This window comes from Podarcis gaigeae (assembly GCF_964106915.1).
Source record: "Podarcis gaigeae genome assembly, chromosome: 2".
Taxonomy (NCBI): Eukaryota; Metazoa; Chordata; class Lepidosauria; order Squamata; family Lacertidae; genus Podarcis; species Podarcis gaigeae.
Genome location: NC_139679.1, coordinates 67,600,262 through 67,614,445, shown reverse-complemented (window position 1 = coordinate 67,614,445; position 14,184 = coordinate 67,600,262). Strand labels below are relative to the sequence as shown.

At 41.0% G+C, this 14,184-nt stretch overlaps 1 protein-coding gene and 1 long non-coding RNA gene across 2 annotated transcripts in view; one reads left to right on the top strand and one right to left on the bottom strand.

Annotated features, from left to right (window-relative positions):
• CLINT1 (clathrin interactor 1) overlaps positions 1-14,184 on the top strand; it is a 66,874-nt gene that overhangs the window by 39,320 nt on the left and 13,370 nt on the right. The window contains exons 6-8 of the mRNA XM_083726215.1: positions 4,229-4,406; positions 9,607-9,847; positions 14,105-14,177. Of these exons, the coding sequence (XP_083582341.1) occupies positions 4,229-4,406; positions 9,607-9,847; positions 14,105-14,177 (492 nt within the window). The remainder of the gene's footprint in view (positions 1-4,228; positions 4,407-9,606; positions 9,848-14,104; positions 14,178-14,184) is intronic.
• Positions 1,590-4,220, bottom strand: LOC310838675. The gene is made up of 3 exons (XR_014561112.1): positions 3,478-4,220; positions 3,102-3,338; positions 1,590-2,740 (listed from the first exon to the last, which is right to left on the bottom strand). It is a non-coding gene; the product is annotated as an uncharacterized lncRNA (long non-coding RNA).

The window sequence follows — 14,184 nt, the reverse complement described above, 5'->3', positions numbered from 1 at the left end:
GATTGTAGAAGATGGAGAAAAGGGGAAGCAGGACTGCTCTATCAGCTTTGCTGAGAGACTAGCTCCTTCCAGCTCCTCTCTATGAACTGTTTCCACCAAAACGGGTCCTTATTGGAACTTTGTAACGTTAAGAAGCAGTGCCAGAGTTTATGTTTTTCCTTTTCTCCCCCAATCTGATTCTTTTTGTGTTGTGTCTTTTTGGATTATCAGCCCAAGGGCAGGGGCTGTCTTGCTTTTATTGCTCTGAAAGCTTTTTCAGTGAGGAGGGAAGTAAAAAAATTACACACAGAGAGAAGGAACCTTAGTTCATAACACAGAGGTACCTATTTTTCTGTGTACAAGCCACCCCTATGTATAAGACGACCCCAATTTTTTTGAACCCAATATTAAATCAATATTTTTAGGTTGCCAAAGTTGTTCAGCTTTTGGGGGGCAATAGCACTCAAGGTTGTTGATCGCCCTGCCAAAAACCGTATATGAGACGACCCCCCCATGTTTGAGTCAAAAAATGGAAGAAAAAAATTGTCTTATACACAGAAAAATACAGTATGTACTGGAAGAAGTTTGCATTAAGATTCCTTTCAAAATCCCTACAGTTGGCTAGATAAGGAGAAGCTTATTGGATTCTCTGGCAACGCAGATTGTTTGTATCCAAACAGTGATTAGTTTTGGACTCTCCTAACAGTTGCTACTGCTGTCAAGTGTTTTGGACTGCAAACAAAGCTGTCTTCTCCCACCCCACTCTACTCAAGGGACCACTTCTCCATTATGCTCTCCTATGTGGCTCAGATGTCTCTGCGAATAAGACAATTACATAGGCAAGCTGGCCATGTGGATCTTTCCTATTTGTTGTTGTGACACATATGCACATACACAATACTTTGTAGCACATGGGGTTGCACCAGGGGGAATACTTTTTTCAGGGCAAAGTGGGGGGGGGAGTGTAAAAAGGTCTAGAATTATTCAGCATTGTGTGTGGAACAATATTGATCTCAAAACTGCAGATAATCTTCGTCTAACATTATAAGGCAACACTTTTGAACTAGTTTCCTCTGAGGCCTGATTCTTATATTTACCATTGCAGCATGGGAGCTGCCTCTGTGTGGGCCAGTCCCATCCCCAAAAAGCTCATGCTCCAACCACAATGAACAAGAGTGACAGATTATGTTGAAAGTCTTAGGCCTTTCGCTGTGGGAAGAAGAACCCATTGGAATCCTTCCTTATCTTGTAAAAACCCAATATATGATATTTGAATAGGCCAGCAAGTGGGGGGGGAGGTCCAGTGTGTTGTAGAGTATTTGAGTTACAGATGTCTGTCTGCTAGCCAGAAGTTGTGGGGATCTACTCCCTGCAGTGAACTCCATCTCTTACAGAACAACTTGGTCCTTTCAAGGTAGCTGAACTATAGAAGCTTGCTTATGCATATTCTGGGTTATACAACCCTTATTGCAATCCATTTCTCTATAGGACTCTGATGCCATGGTACAGTGGGGGGGAATGCATAGAAATGTAAATACATAGAAATTTTAGAAATGCATAGAAATTTAAAATCTACAATGGAACGTTTAAACAACAGGAAACCCAAACAATAACAATAATAATTAATAATAATAATTTATTATTTATACCCCACCCATCTGGCTGGGTTTCCCCAGTCACTCTGGGTGGCTTCCAACCGAATATTAAAAACAATACAGCGTCAGACTTTAAAAACTTCCCTAAACTGGGCCGCCTTCAGTTGTCTTTTAAAAGTAAAATAGTTGTTTATTGCCTTGACATCTGCTGGGAGGGCGTTCCACAGGGCAGGCCCCACTACCAAGAAGGCCCTCTGCCTGTTTCCCTGTGACCTCACTTCTCACAGTGAGGGAACCGCCAGAAGGTCCTCAGCGCTGGACCTCAGTGTCTGGGCTGGATGATAGGATGGAGACACTCCTTCAGGTAGACAGGACCGAGGCCTTGCACCTGGGATAAATTTGAGCAGAGTAAGGCTGTTCAGCTAGTTGAAAATACAATAATTTCAAACAGCTGGGCAAATAAAACATCTTAAACTGGAACTATAAAGAATACAATGTCAGACGTACCTTCCTCAGAGGGGAACTGAGACTTGACGTGCCATCCCAGAAGCATCCCTCTCTTTCGTACATGCATAGTATCCTTCTTCTATAAAGGGAACATAGCTTGGGGATGTCCTGCTGTTGGGCTTTCCTTGGGCATCTGGTTGGCCACTGTGAGAAGAGGATGGCAGACTAGATGGGCCACTGTCTTGCTCCTTATATTCTTCCATGCATAAAGAGGTTTCCCACTTATGTGAATGGCTTAGCCTTGCACCTGGGATTCCTAATGTGCTTTGAAGCAGCTGGGTTGTGTCTTGCTTATGTATATAAACTAGAGTGGGGTTTGCATATGTGTTATCAGGCTGAACTCACTATATGCACCATCACGGTTAGGAGTATGATCCTCCTGATTTGAGTGGGTCGCTGTTTGCAGGATAGTCCCCCTGAGAAGTTAGGTAGGTGGATGTCATGAATCACCATGGCTCAGATAATGGGAGCATTAACACAGAAGGTGAAACATAGAATCATAGAGTTGGAAAGGTCCGCAAGAGTCATCTAGTCCAACCCCTGCAATGCAGGAATCTTTTTGTCCAGTGTGGGCTTCAAACACACAGCCCTAAGGTTAAGAGTCTCACGCTCTACCGACTGAGCTATCTCACTAAGATGCCCAATCTGTATTTACATGTCTGTAATATTCCTTCGCTGTGGGTTAAAGCCTCAGCGCCTAGGACTTGCCGATCGAAAGGTCGGCAGTTCGAATCCCTGCGGCGGGGTGCGCTCCCGCTGCTCTGTCCCAGCGCCTGCCAACCTAGCAGTTTGAAAGCACCTCCGGGTGCAAGTAGATAAATAGGGACCACTTACCAGCGGGAAGGTAAACGGCGTTTCCGTGTGCGGCTCTGGCTCGCCAGAGCAGCGATGTCACGCTGGCCACGTGACCCGGAAGTGTCTCCGGACAGCGCTGGCCCCTGGCCTCTTAAGTGAGATGGGCGCACAACCCCAGAGTCTGGCAAGACTGGCCCGTACGGGCAGGGGTACCTTTACCTTTACCTTTAATATTCCTTTAGAATATTTGGTAAGCTAAGTCTCAGTTTTATTCAGGAATTCGATTAATGCTGGAGGCTTTGTAATGAGATAGTTTTAAAGCTTCAATATATTAGCTCTTATGGTACTTTTAAATAAAAAGTGCACACAGAAGATAAATTGAAGATTAAAATTCCTTATGGAATTCATAGAATCATAGAATTTTAGAGTTGGAAGGGACCCTGAGGGTCATCTAGTCCAGCTCTCTGTGGTGCAGTGGCATAGCGTGGGTTGTCAGTACCCGGGGCAAGGCAAGTAATTTGCGCCCCCTAACCCGTGGGTTTGCACCCCCTAACCCCCAGATGTTGCGCCCGGTGCGGCCGGCCCCCCCATGCTACGCCACTGCTGTGGTGCAGGAATCATGCTAAGCTTTGCAAATGTGCTAGCAGTTTTACTGCTGCACCAATTGAGACACTGTTTAAAGACAATTGAGCAATGCTGCCGTCTCATACTCTTAGTTAGCAGCTAGTTGGTAGTACTTGGTTCTCGGCATTGTGAAGCAAATTTTGTTTAGGTGGCAATTTTTGGGGCGCGATACAATGTTGAGAAATTAAAGAGTCCCTAGTAACGCATAAGGGGATAAGATGCTGCGTTTTCCTTAATAGATTTTAAGAGCCTTTAAAATTGGTGATTGAGGCTAGACATATTGCCAGCTGTTTTCACACTTGTCTTTCAGGGTTTGGTACAACCTTCTGTATTCATGAGGTTTTGAAACATATACAGTCTCTGAAAGGTTTCCAGTTTTCTATGGCAGCCTGGCTAGAAAACAAATCAGGTTCATTTCTCACAAGTTGCTCATAAAGCCAGGGTTCATTTCTTTAGGTGAGGGAAGCCTTTTAGCCTGCTCTTACAATGTCTGGTCTTATTCTGAAGTTGGATGCCTTGCCTTACAATTCGTCAACATCTTTTGAATGCATTTTGGGCCAATTAACTGTTGGCATAACGTGCTTTCTCTTGGTAATAATATTGCTGCATGAAAGTTTCTGTTTGCTTTGAAAACTGTTAAAGGTCTGTTGACAAGAATTAGTGGCAATTTTGGTTAAATCTCCCCTCACCCTTTTAAAAAAAAATTACTATCTACCTATATTATTTAGATGAAAGATATGATACTGAGCCGAAGTCCAAGTGGGATGAAGAATGGGATAAAAACAAAGGTGGATTTCCATTCAGTGATAAGTTAGGTGAGCTGAGTGATAAAATCGGGAGCACAATTGATGACACCATCAGCAAGTTCCGGAGGAAAGACAGAGAGGATTCTCCAGAAAGATGCAGGTACTTACTTATTTTTACATTGTTTTACATTGTTGCTGTATTGATTGTCCTTTTCATAACCTCTTTTTAGCTTTTGCCAGTTTCTTTCCTGTAATTGTAGGATAAGTTTGAAATCCTGAAAATGTTGGTTTTCATCTTTTAAACATTATAGTCCTTATGGCTATAGAAGAATAAGCTGAAAACATATGGGCTGGCTTCCCCATGTGGTTTAAGCGTCTAAAAACTAAATGGGTACCATCGTGAATCAGGCTGTGATTTCTTCACTTAGCATTGTGCCATCTCTTCTTCAGGGCCCCATGCTGTTCTATAAATTAAATTTAAGCACACTCATAGCTTGGAAATTGGTAGACCGTTATCTAAACGAAAGGGTTCCTTCTGCCTATGGAAGAGCCTTTGACCTAGTGGAGACTTACAAGGGAATGAAGCAAGACACGATTTGCCTGTTTATCCCTACAAGTCCCTGCACCTCCTCCCATGTAATTAGAGAGGGTCCCCCAACCATCTGCTATACATTAGGAGGAGTAAGAGGGAAATCAGCAGAAATAATCTTCCCTCCTTCCGTCAGTGTGAGCATTCCATGAGTACAATTCTGCATATGAAATTTTGTAGATCCCACCCCTTTGTGTCCTAGAACACTTATTTTAGCCAATGAGAATAATAGTTAAGCACATGGTTGTAATTTTTCTGGTCATAGCCTTGTAGATTTTGTAGCACAGAATTTAAGATTTCCTACTTGTAGGTAATTTGTTGGGAAAATGTAGTCTTTCAGTGGCCAAAGTACCAAGGAGAAAATGTGCTGAAAGCAATGAAAATCTGGCTCTCATCTGAGTCAGCTAGAAGATCTGCACCCTCCCTGGTAATCCAAGTTTTTAAGATGTCCAAGAGACCCTATAAATCATGAAAAATAGGCTTTAGTTTGGATTCTGTTGTCCTTCTATCTCTTTCACATGTGCATGCCTCTATAGCTGGCACCATTATTTCAGTAATAGGGTGTGTGACCATTCCTTGCAGGTGGGCAGCTAAACAAAGCAGGCAATATGGAACAATTTGAAGTGGACAACACATTACATAAGACATTCCAAATCTATGTAGCCCACAACAATTCTGCCTTCTGTAAAAACTGTTGAAGGAGTTTGCTAGCCTACAATTGTAAGGCTAATCAGGGCCCTATTGAATAGTTTATTAAAATTCCAATCATTTTGGCTTTCATTAAAAAAAATAAAATCACTTTCAGATTGTTGCGTTTAGAAAAATGGTGAAAACTGTGGCGAAGTTTTCCGTAGAGAAGCTGTTTGTTCTAACCCGGAAAGAGCCAATGCTTTCATTTTACTCAACTGTAGTAGGGGGCCTAATTTTGTCGCTAGCAGTGAAATGGAGTGAAGGAGTATCTTGGGTTTTTTAGATTATTAAGCGTGTACGGAGGAAAATAGCTACCTTTTTTGTTTTGATTGTGTCCAAGTCATAAAAGTAGAAACATAGAACATTTTGCTACTTTCTCTTAGCCTAAAGAAATGGCTGCTTACTTTTCAGCTAACCTTTTCATAAAGTACAGTGGACACTTGTTTATGAGATCATTAAATGCCCTCTACATTAAAAGGAAAACATTTTGGAGGTTTTGCCTACTGTGCAAACTCCAATAGTTGATCTGTTCAACAAGTGGATTGAACTTTATTGTCAGTAGATCAAACTGATACTTAATAGTTTCTGATACTGCTGTGGAAGCTTTTACACAAATCTCATCTGGATAAGATTAAAGCAGTAGGAGCTTTCATATATTTAATATTTTTCACAACAGCATGTTGGAAGAATAAAAAATTCATTAAGGTGCTAAAGTTGTACTTCTTTCCAGTGGTTTTTTAATTTTTCTTTTGAAAGGTGAATTGATCTTGAGAGGGGAATTTAGCAGTGTATTAAATGTTAAACCAGATGTATCAAATCAGACTAAATCTACAATATATTCTACTGTGTTCTGAATCTTTATATGATGTGTGGAGATTTTTAAATAGCAACACACACTATTATTTGGGCCCTTTTTCCTGTTTCCATGGCTATATTTTTGTTTCTCTAACAAAATATAAGAGACAGTGTATTTTCATTTTACATGGAAATTTTAGGAATATATTCTCACATGATGGATGTTTTTAGCTTTTATTTATTATAGCAGGGTATAGTACAAAGTGTGGGAGTGGAAATAACTCCTCTTGTCTTCACTTGCCCCCCTCTCCACCCACAGAAAAATTGAACTTCATTCAGTTGAACATTGGCTAAAAACATTGAAAGGTGGGAGCAACCAGGCTGGCTCTTCTCACAGAAATAACTTAGAAGCATCCTTGTACATTTTCCTTCACAATTTTCTTTCTAGAGATTTTATTTTTTTTAATGGCAACTCAGAGCTGGCTCTGGGACTGGTACATGAGTACCACGATACCCATCTCTTAGTGGTCCCAGCTCTGCCTTTGGAAGTTGGGGTATTGATGACTAGAGGCAGGGCCTTTTCAGTGATGGCATCCTAGCATTTAAATATCCTCAGTTGCTCACTGTTGATCTAGGTGCAGGTCAAGACTGTTTTATTAGCATGATATTTTAATGAATGCCAATTTTAGGGGTTTGAGGGCTATCTGCTTTTAATTTTCTTCTCTTTTCGTATCAGTATTGTATTGGTTGTATTTGGTAATGATTTGATTATGTCATTAATTTCCTTTCATATGACTTCATACTCTGCCTTGGGAAAGATTTCTGAATTTACAGATGGGACAGGAATGAATAAGTAAAACCATTACATGGAATCTGGCAGTGTCTGACTTTGTGTGGGGGCAGCAAACCCAGAAACACTTGCTCCATTATTTCTTCACCTCATTGGGGCCTGCGTTTCTGCACAAACCCTCTTGAAAGGAAGAGAGTGTGCTCTGCAGCAGTGCTTGGCAAATTTATTCCCTCTACACTTGGTTGGGGCTGTTAGGCCCCCTTATTACTTTGCATCTGTAATCTCTGTTGGAATAGAAAATGAAATGCTGGGTATTTATGTTCACTGATCTTAATGAATTAAATGACCTTTGCTGGCAAGCAGATAATATGCTGAGATGCAGTGGGAGGCATAACTAAGTAATAATAATAATGGGCAAAGCCTGAGCCATTGTTAGTGGAGAACAAAGGCTACCCCACAGAGCATACTGCAGTTTGTGTTACCTCCATGCTGACAACAAGACAGTCTTTCTGAAATTAGGTGACTCAGTGCTCTATTGCTTATTGAAACAGAGAAACCTTTCACAGTTATATTTCAAGTTACATTTGCATGTGTTATTCAACAGTGCATCTTGCCCTGTACCAATTGCATACCTTAATAATGAAAAAACATCATACAATGTAAAAACTGTTTACCTTCCAAATAAAAGTACAGCTGTGGGTAACATAATTTTGCTGGAAACTTTACCTGCCCCTTGCCGAAAACACTGGTCAAGTGATGACTTTTCAAAACAATTTATAAAGTTGCATATACATAGGCCGAATGCAGTTTTAAGGCTGGTTCCTTGCAGACTATGATATCCGAATGAGAAATTTGCCTCCGGCATGAATTTCCAAATTCCATTTCTTTGTTGACCTCAACCATAGTATCTCTGCCAATACTAGCCTGGGTTCCTTCCTATCCTAACCATTGTTTCAAGTGCATTTGCAAACCCTGCTTAAGCTGGCATTAGCCTTAAAATTAGTTGCTGTTGGTGTAAATGTATTGCTAAATCATGATGAAGGCTGATGACAGAAAGGAAAAGAAATTGCACTGGAAGGTGGAAGATAAAGCCTGTTCTCCAGCTTGCAGGCCATGGTTCTGCAAGAAACTGCTATCTGCGTCAGCCGCATGGAGGCAGACTTTGTGAGGTCTCCACAAACTATGAATACTGTAAATAGATAAATGTACACAGTTATTTATTTATTTACAATATTTATAAATTCTGTGCAGACCTCACAAACATAGGAATGTTACACCAATAAGCACTGCTTTTTTTTAAAAAAAAAGTAACGACAGAATGGATAAGACAACTTGTTTGTTTGGGGGGGGACCCCACTCTCATGGGGCAAGCTGGATCTGTTGGTGACAGATTTGGGAGGTGGGCAGGGAGATGCCACAGTGGGAGCTGGATGAAGACAGTCCCTCAAACTTCTTTATTGTTCACCTTATTCAGGGCAAGATTTAGTCTATATTAATATAATACAGACTTTTGAAATTGCCCCTTCCTGATCCCCAATATACTAGGCTCTTCTGCTGCTTCCAAAGAAAAGGTTGGGCTTTAAAATTTTGCGGAAAGGAAATTCTAAAGCAGGGTATGACTTCCAAGCACATTTTGTGCAGTATATACAGCAAGTACAGGACAGCTGCACAAAGGATATGTAATTGTAGAGTCCCATGATTATGAGGACATACATATTTACTGTATCACTGTCCTAAAGAGAATGAGACTTCTCACCAGATACAATTGGTAGAGACTGTTTTTGCGCAATGCTTCAGTTGATCAGCCTTTCCAGTTGCAGTGTGGGGAATTGGGAGTGTGGCCCAATGATCCAAACAAAGTCTTTGCCATCTCAGTGAAGAAGTAGCATTTATAGTATAATATTGTGTAGTGAAGCTTAATGGGCACTTTTTTTTCATAATTCTCTAACTGAGAAAGCAAGCTTGGCTAGTAATGGTGCAAAGTCCAAAGCAGTCACAAAATGGGTGGTAGGCTTGGGAAACCTTGAAACAACATCTTTTATAACTGGAATGGGGAACTTCTGGCTCAGGGACTGAATATAGGCTTCAGCACCACCCTTTCTCCCCAGCCCATACTCCCTTCTCTGAGTTATCCCCTCTCGCCATCCCTGCCCCATATACTCCTGAAATGCTTTTGCCTGACTGGAATGTATCATTGAACAGCAATAATGCCTTTTGCTTTCCTAGATAGTGGGTGAAGAAATTGGGGTGGATCCTATACATGGGCTATGAGCAGAAATATCTTATTTGAGCCAGGCTGGAATCACCACCATTGCTCCACCCACTTTTGCCTACCACAGACTTGCTTGTTTAGAAAATCTCTGTTTAAATATTTTCTTGACTGAAATTCCCTCTAAAAGATGTTGATGACAAGATAGCTTTGCTAGCTACCTTTTCAAGTTCTTTTGTTCCCCTTTTGGTCTATAATATGGTTTTTGTTGTTTCCTCCCTTCACAGTGATAGCGATGAGGAAAAGAGATCTAGAAAAGCTAAATCGCCTAAAGGAGAATTCAAAGATGAGGAGGAGACAGTGACCACAAAACACATCCATATCACACAAGCCACAGAGACCACCACCACCAGACACAAGCGCACAGCAAACCCTTCCAAAACCATTGACCTGGGAGCAGCTGCACATTACACAGGGGACAAAGGAAGTCCAGACCAGAATGCTTACACTCAGCTGTCTACAGCAAAGGTAGGAGGGCACAACTGTACATTTGAATTTGCATTTTTCCTAATGAAGTACTGTTTTCATTAAAGGTAATAAATCTGGAGTCTTCAAGTGTGCCATAGGGAGTAATTCACTGAAAGCACTGGAACTGCATTTGGGTTAAGCAGGTGCTCCTCATCTCATATGATTTAGGCATATAGAACAAGCTCAGACCAAAGAATGACGCAGCACCTAGGTTGATACGGGTTTTGACAGTCTCCAGGGTGTTTGAATCCCAAGCTGTGAAGGGCTTCAAAGGTAAGAAACTATTTGGTAACTAGGGCAGGTTGCTGTAGAATAGGTTTAAGTATGTTTGGCCTTCCAACAGCTATCAACACACAGACATAAGCATTCAGCACTAGTTGGAACCTCTTAGTCAGTCTCAAGGGAAGCTCCATGTAGAACTTGTTTACCTGTACAGGCAACTCCCAATTGATGTGGGGGTTACATTCCAAGGCACCACATGTTTAATTGAAATTAAACATGTTAATTTCAAATTATATTTGAAATGCCATTGAAAAGGCCTGCAGATGCCCCATCTGCCCCGTCCCCTTTTGGGACGTTTTTGGTTCACTTCCGGGTTCAGTGCAATGTGTGTGTGGTCGCGCACACATATCAGATGAGCCTAAAATAGTTGCTGCCTGTAGGTGATCCTGGAAGTTGCAAAAGCATGATCAGCAGGACTAGATGTCCCCTCTTCAGAAGCAGAAGAATCACCTTGCTTCTGGCACCTATTTATCCAGGAGTAAAGGCGGAGGGACCTAGGCGTTCCATTAGGTTTCTGACTTCAGAAGACAGGGAAACTGCTGTCACTGGAAGGACCCACCTACTGTGGAGCACTGTAATTACCTACCAGTCCAGGATTTGGCATTTTTCGCTTGCTTTGTGTACTGTGAGCATCCTTCTTCTCAACTTTGCAGAAGAGTAGCTTAGCCTCTCGTCATCCTTTCCTACTCTCATCCTTTCCTCCTCCATAGCAGGAAAGAGAAGTGGAGGCTTCCTTGGCTACTGCTGGACAAAGGCACTCTCAAAACCTCCACCAAGTATCATCAAGCTTGCCTGGGGCTGGAACCTAGCCAGGCTAAAATTGTGGACGCCTGTGTTAGGCTTACTTCCATTTTGTATTGTAATCCAGGTTGTAATCAAACGCAACTCTGTATATAATAGAAGTATAATGTACACTGAATGTAATCCAGGTTGAGCATTCCACCTCTTCAGTTCAGTTGGAAGTTTTTATTTGTTATAAAGTAGAGAAATGAGATAAAATCTGCTGCCACACATTTGCAAGCATTCTCAGGAAGTGGAAGGATCACTTAATGTCTGGAGACCAGGGGAATCAGAAGTCATTGTTTGATGGAATCTGTCAAGCTCAAAATTGCAGGGAGATTGAAGACATGAAGTGAACAGATGGGCAGTTTTAAAAACTCCCATGTCAGCCTCAGGGAAGCTAGAATACTAGAGATTGTATCTATATTACATAGGTAAGTACACTAAGACCATAATGTGAAAGCATGTTTTACTTCTGCCGTAATGCAGTGGGGGGTTTTTTCTTGCCCACATAGATGGAGGAAAAGAGGATGCATATTACTATTCTGGCACTGCCAAGTATGTACTAAAAGTGATGCCACTTAGGAAGGAAGTCAGGAAACAATGAAGAAAAGCTATAGTGTTCCCTTTCCACTGCAACTATTTAAATTAGCCCAATTGTAAAAACAGCAGTTTGACAGCTCTGATGGTTAAACTTAGTGAAGCTATAATCAGATGGTACAAATTTTAAGTATTCCCTAAATTAAAGACCATATGGCAGTACACTGATCCACCAGCAAGCAGATCCTTTACATCTAAATTGCGCAGTTAATGTATGCATCTAGTGTGCCCAAAGTATCTCTGTTCAATAACTTATTTTGAAGATGCCCTCAGAAAAGGCAAGGAACTTTGTATAAGAATTTCACTTTAAAAAGGGTGAAAGCTTAAACATTCAAACAAAAAGGCATGAAAAATATGTGATCTAGAAATGCACGTTCTATTTAATTTGTGTAGTTGATTTTTTTATTTGTATTTTGTTCTGTTGGAAGCAGCTGTGTGGGTACAAGCGTTTTAAATACACAGTTTTTTAAGCCCTCTGCCTTGCTTATCGGGCTTTGGGAAAGAGGCATGAGAGCTCTGGGAGCATGTCGGGGCCCTTTAATGAGCTTCTCAGAGCCCAGTAAGCAAGGTCTGTTTTGGAGAGGTAGGAGTGATTGCAGGGGTTGGGGCTCTGGGGGTTCCTGACTTTATGCAATTTTGCCTTTGTGGGAGGACCTCCAGAACTGAACCCTTGCATAAGTGGCCAGCCCACTGTATTACTATATGCTGAAATGTTTAATTCTGGGTCTGCCCTCTCCTTTAAGGCCATAGCCAGACATGTACTTTGCTACCAATTTATATTTGGCATAGGGCAAGGAAGAAGAACCTAACCATGTAAGGTTGCACATGTCTAGAGGTTGTGCTTTAAACTGGATCTGTTTGCCTGTTTGTATGCCTTATGTCTTTAGCCTGGGCAGACATTGTGCCTGTGTGCTAGTTATTGCATGTGTAGTGGCTGGGGGCCCAGGATCAAAGAGATGTTGGTGCACTGCAGCATAGGTAAGTTCGCCTTCTCCAAGTGTCATGTTTCAGTTGCGCCCCAAGTTCAGAATCTGCTGCACAGGCTTGCTGCTTAGATGGGACAAATCTTGTTCTCCAGCGCTCCCAGACTTCATTAAATCCACAGGTGCATTTACAGTGCAGTCCTTAACATGTTGGCTGAGAAGGAAGTATTGCTATTTTCAATGGTTGCTATTTCCTAGGCAGGGGTGTATTGGATTGCAACCTTAAGTTTGATATTGCATCCTTCCCCTCTTGTTATCCTGGACTTTTTTTTTCCTTCCCCCCCCCCCCAATTATTTTCCCCATCCGCCCAAGAGTGAGAGTCTTCAACAAGTGTACTGGAGGGAACTTCTTAAAAGCAAATTAAAGTTAGCCCTGTGTCTACATAATCGCTAATGTTGTAATGAGCAAGTTTTCTAGAAACCCCCAGGTGCATAGAGTTTACCATAGATGTACTTGTCTTTGTGCCAAGCTTTATAGTCTATTAAAATTACATGGTGCTCCAGGAAAAGCAACTTTTCATCCATTGCCGTCCTTTGTGAATGTGTACAAAAATCTAAGATTTAGTCATAAATGATAAAGTGCAACCAATGAACAAGATAATATTGTGATTTTTAATGAATGGATTGTGTTGGTAAATACATTTCCTTCCTTGTAGCAGAAGAAGAAATCACACTACCTCTACTTTGTGACAGAAATTTCTTAAATTATGCTTTTAGTATTCTGGTATCTAGCATTTTGCTAATTTTATCAAAGAAGCAGAACCTAAAATATACCTTCCACCTTTGGTATAACAGTCACTTTATTCCAGTTTCCCCAAAAAAGAAGATGGTCCTACTTGGGGTGGGGTGCTGTTTTAACCATAGTTGCTTGGAAGTAATTACTTCAAGAAATGAAGAAGTTACTTCCAATTAAATATATTCATGTTTGGGATGCTGAGTTCAAATCTCAAAGTCAACTCTGAATTTCTTTGGTGTCTTTAGACATCACATTCCTAATATCAGCCTTTCATTTTAATTGGAATAATCCCAGAGGTAAGGCAGTAATAACCAGAGGATTAAAAACTATTGTAAAGCACAAAGAAGGCTATACAAATTTAGTTATAAGCAGAAAGATATCAAGCTTTAAAATTCTAGGCAGCATACAATTGACCAAATGATGCTTCTAGTATTTTGAATGTCTCAAAATGAAATGTTAAGGCATGTTAGCAAAAATATAAAGATGGAAAATATTTTAAGAAATGGTTCGGCCTCTGCTGTGTTTAATAGTTATATGGAATGGGTGTGTTTTCTAAAAATATTTTTGCACCTCTCCACACATTGTCTGATGGGAGGTAACAGTTTAGGATCCTTGTTATCAAATTGCACAATAATAACTTCCTTTATATTCTTCAGTTTTGTAACGCTCTTAATATAAGTTGATTTCCAGTAACAACCAATGTTTGATGCAGGCTATCATAAGTGCTACACAGATCTATTTTTCTCTCTGTTACTCCAGTTTTCCAATTTCTTGCCACAAACAGTCCTCATTCAGTTGCTCTAAAACACACACACACACACCTTTGCATATTCATAACCATATTTCTTAAAACAGTTCAATTGTGCTTGTCCTTAGGTTCCTGGCAGCAAGTCATCCGGTGACCTGGTCGATCTTTTGTTCGATGGTACTGATCAATCAGTCCCAACAGGTAAAAT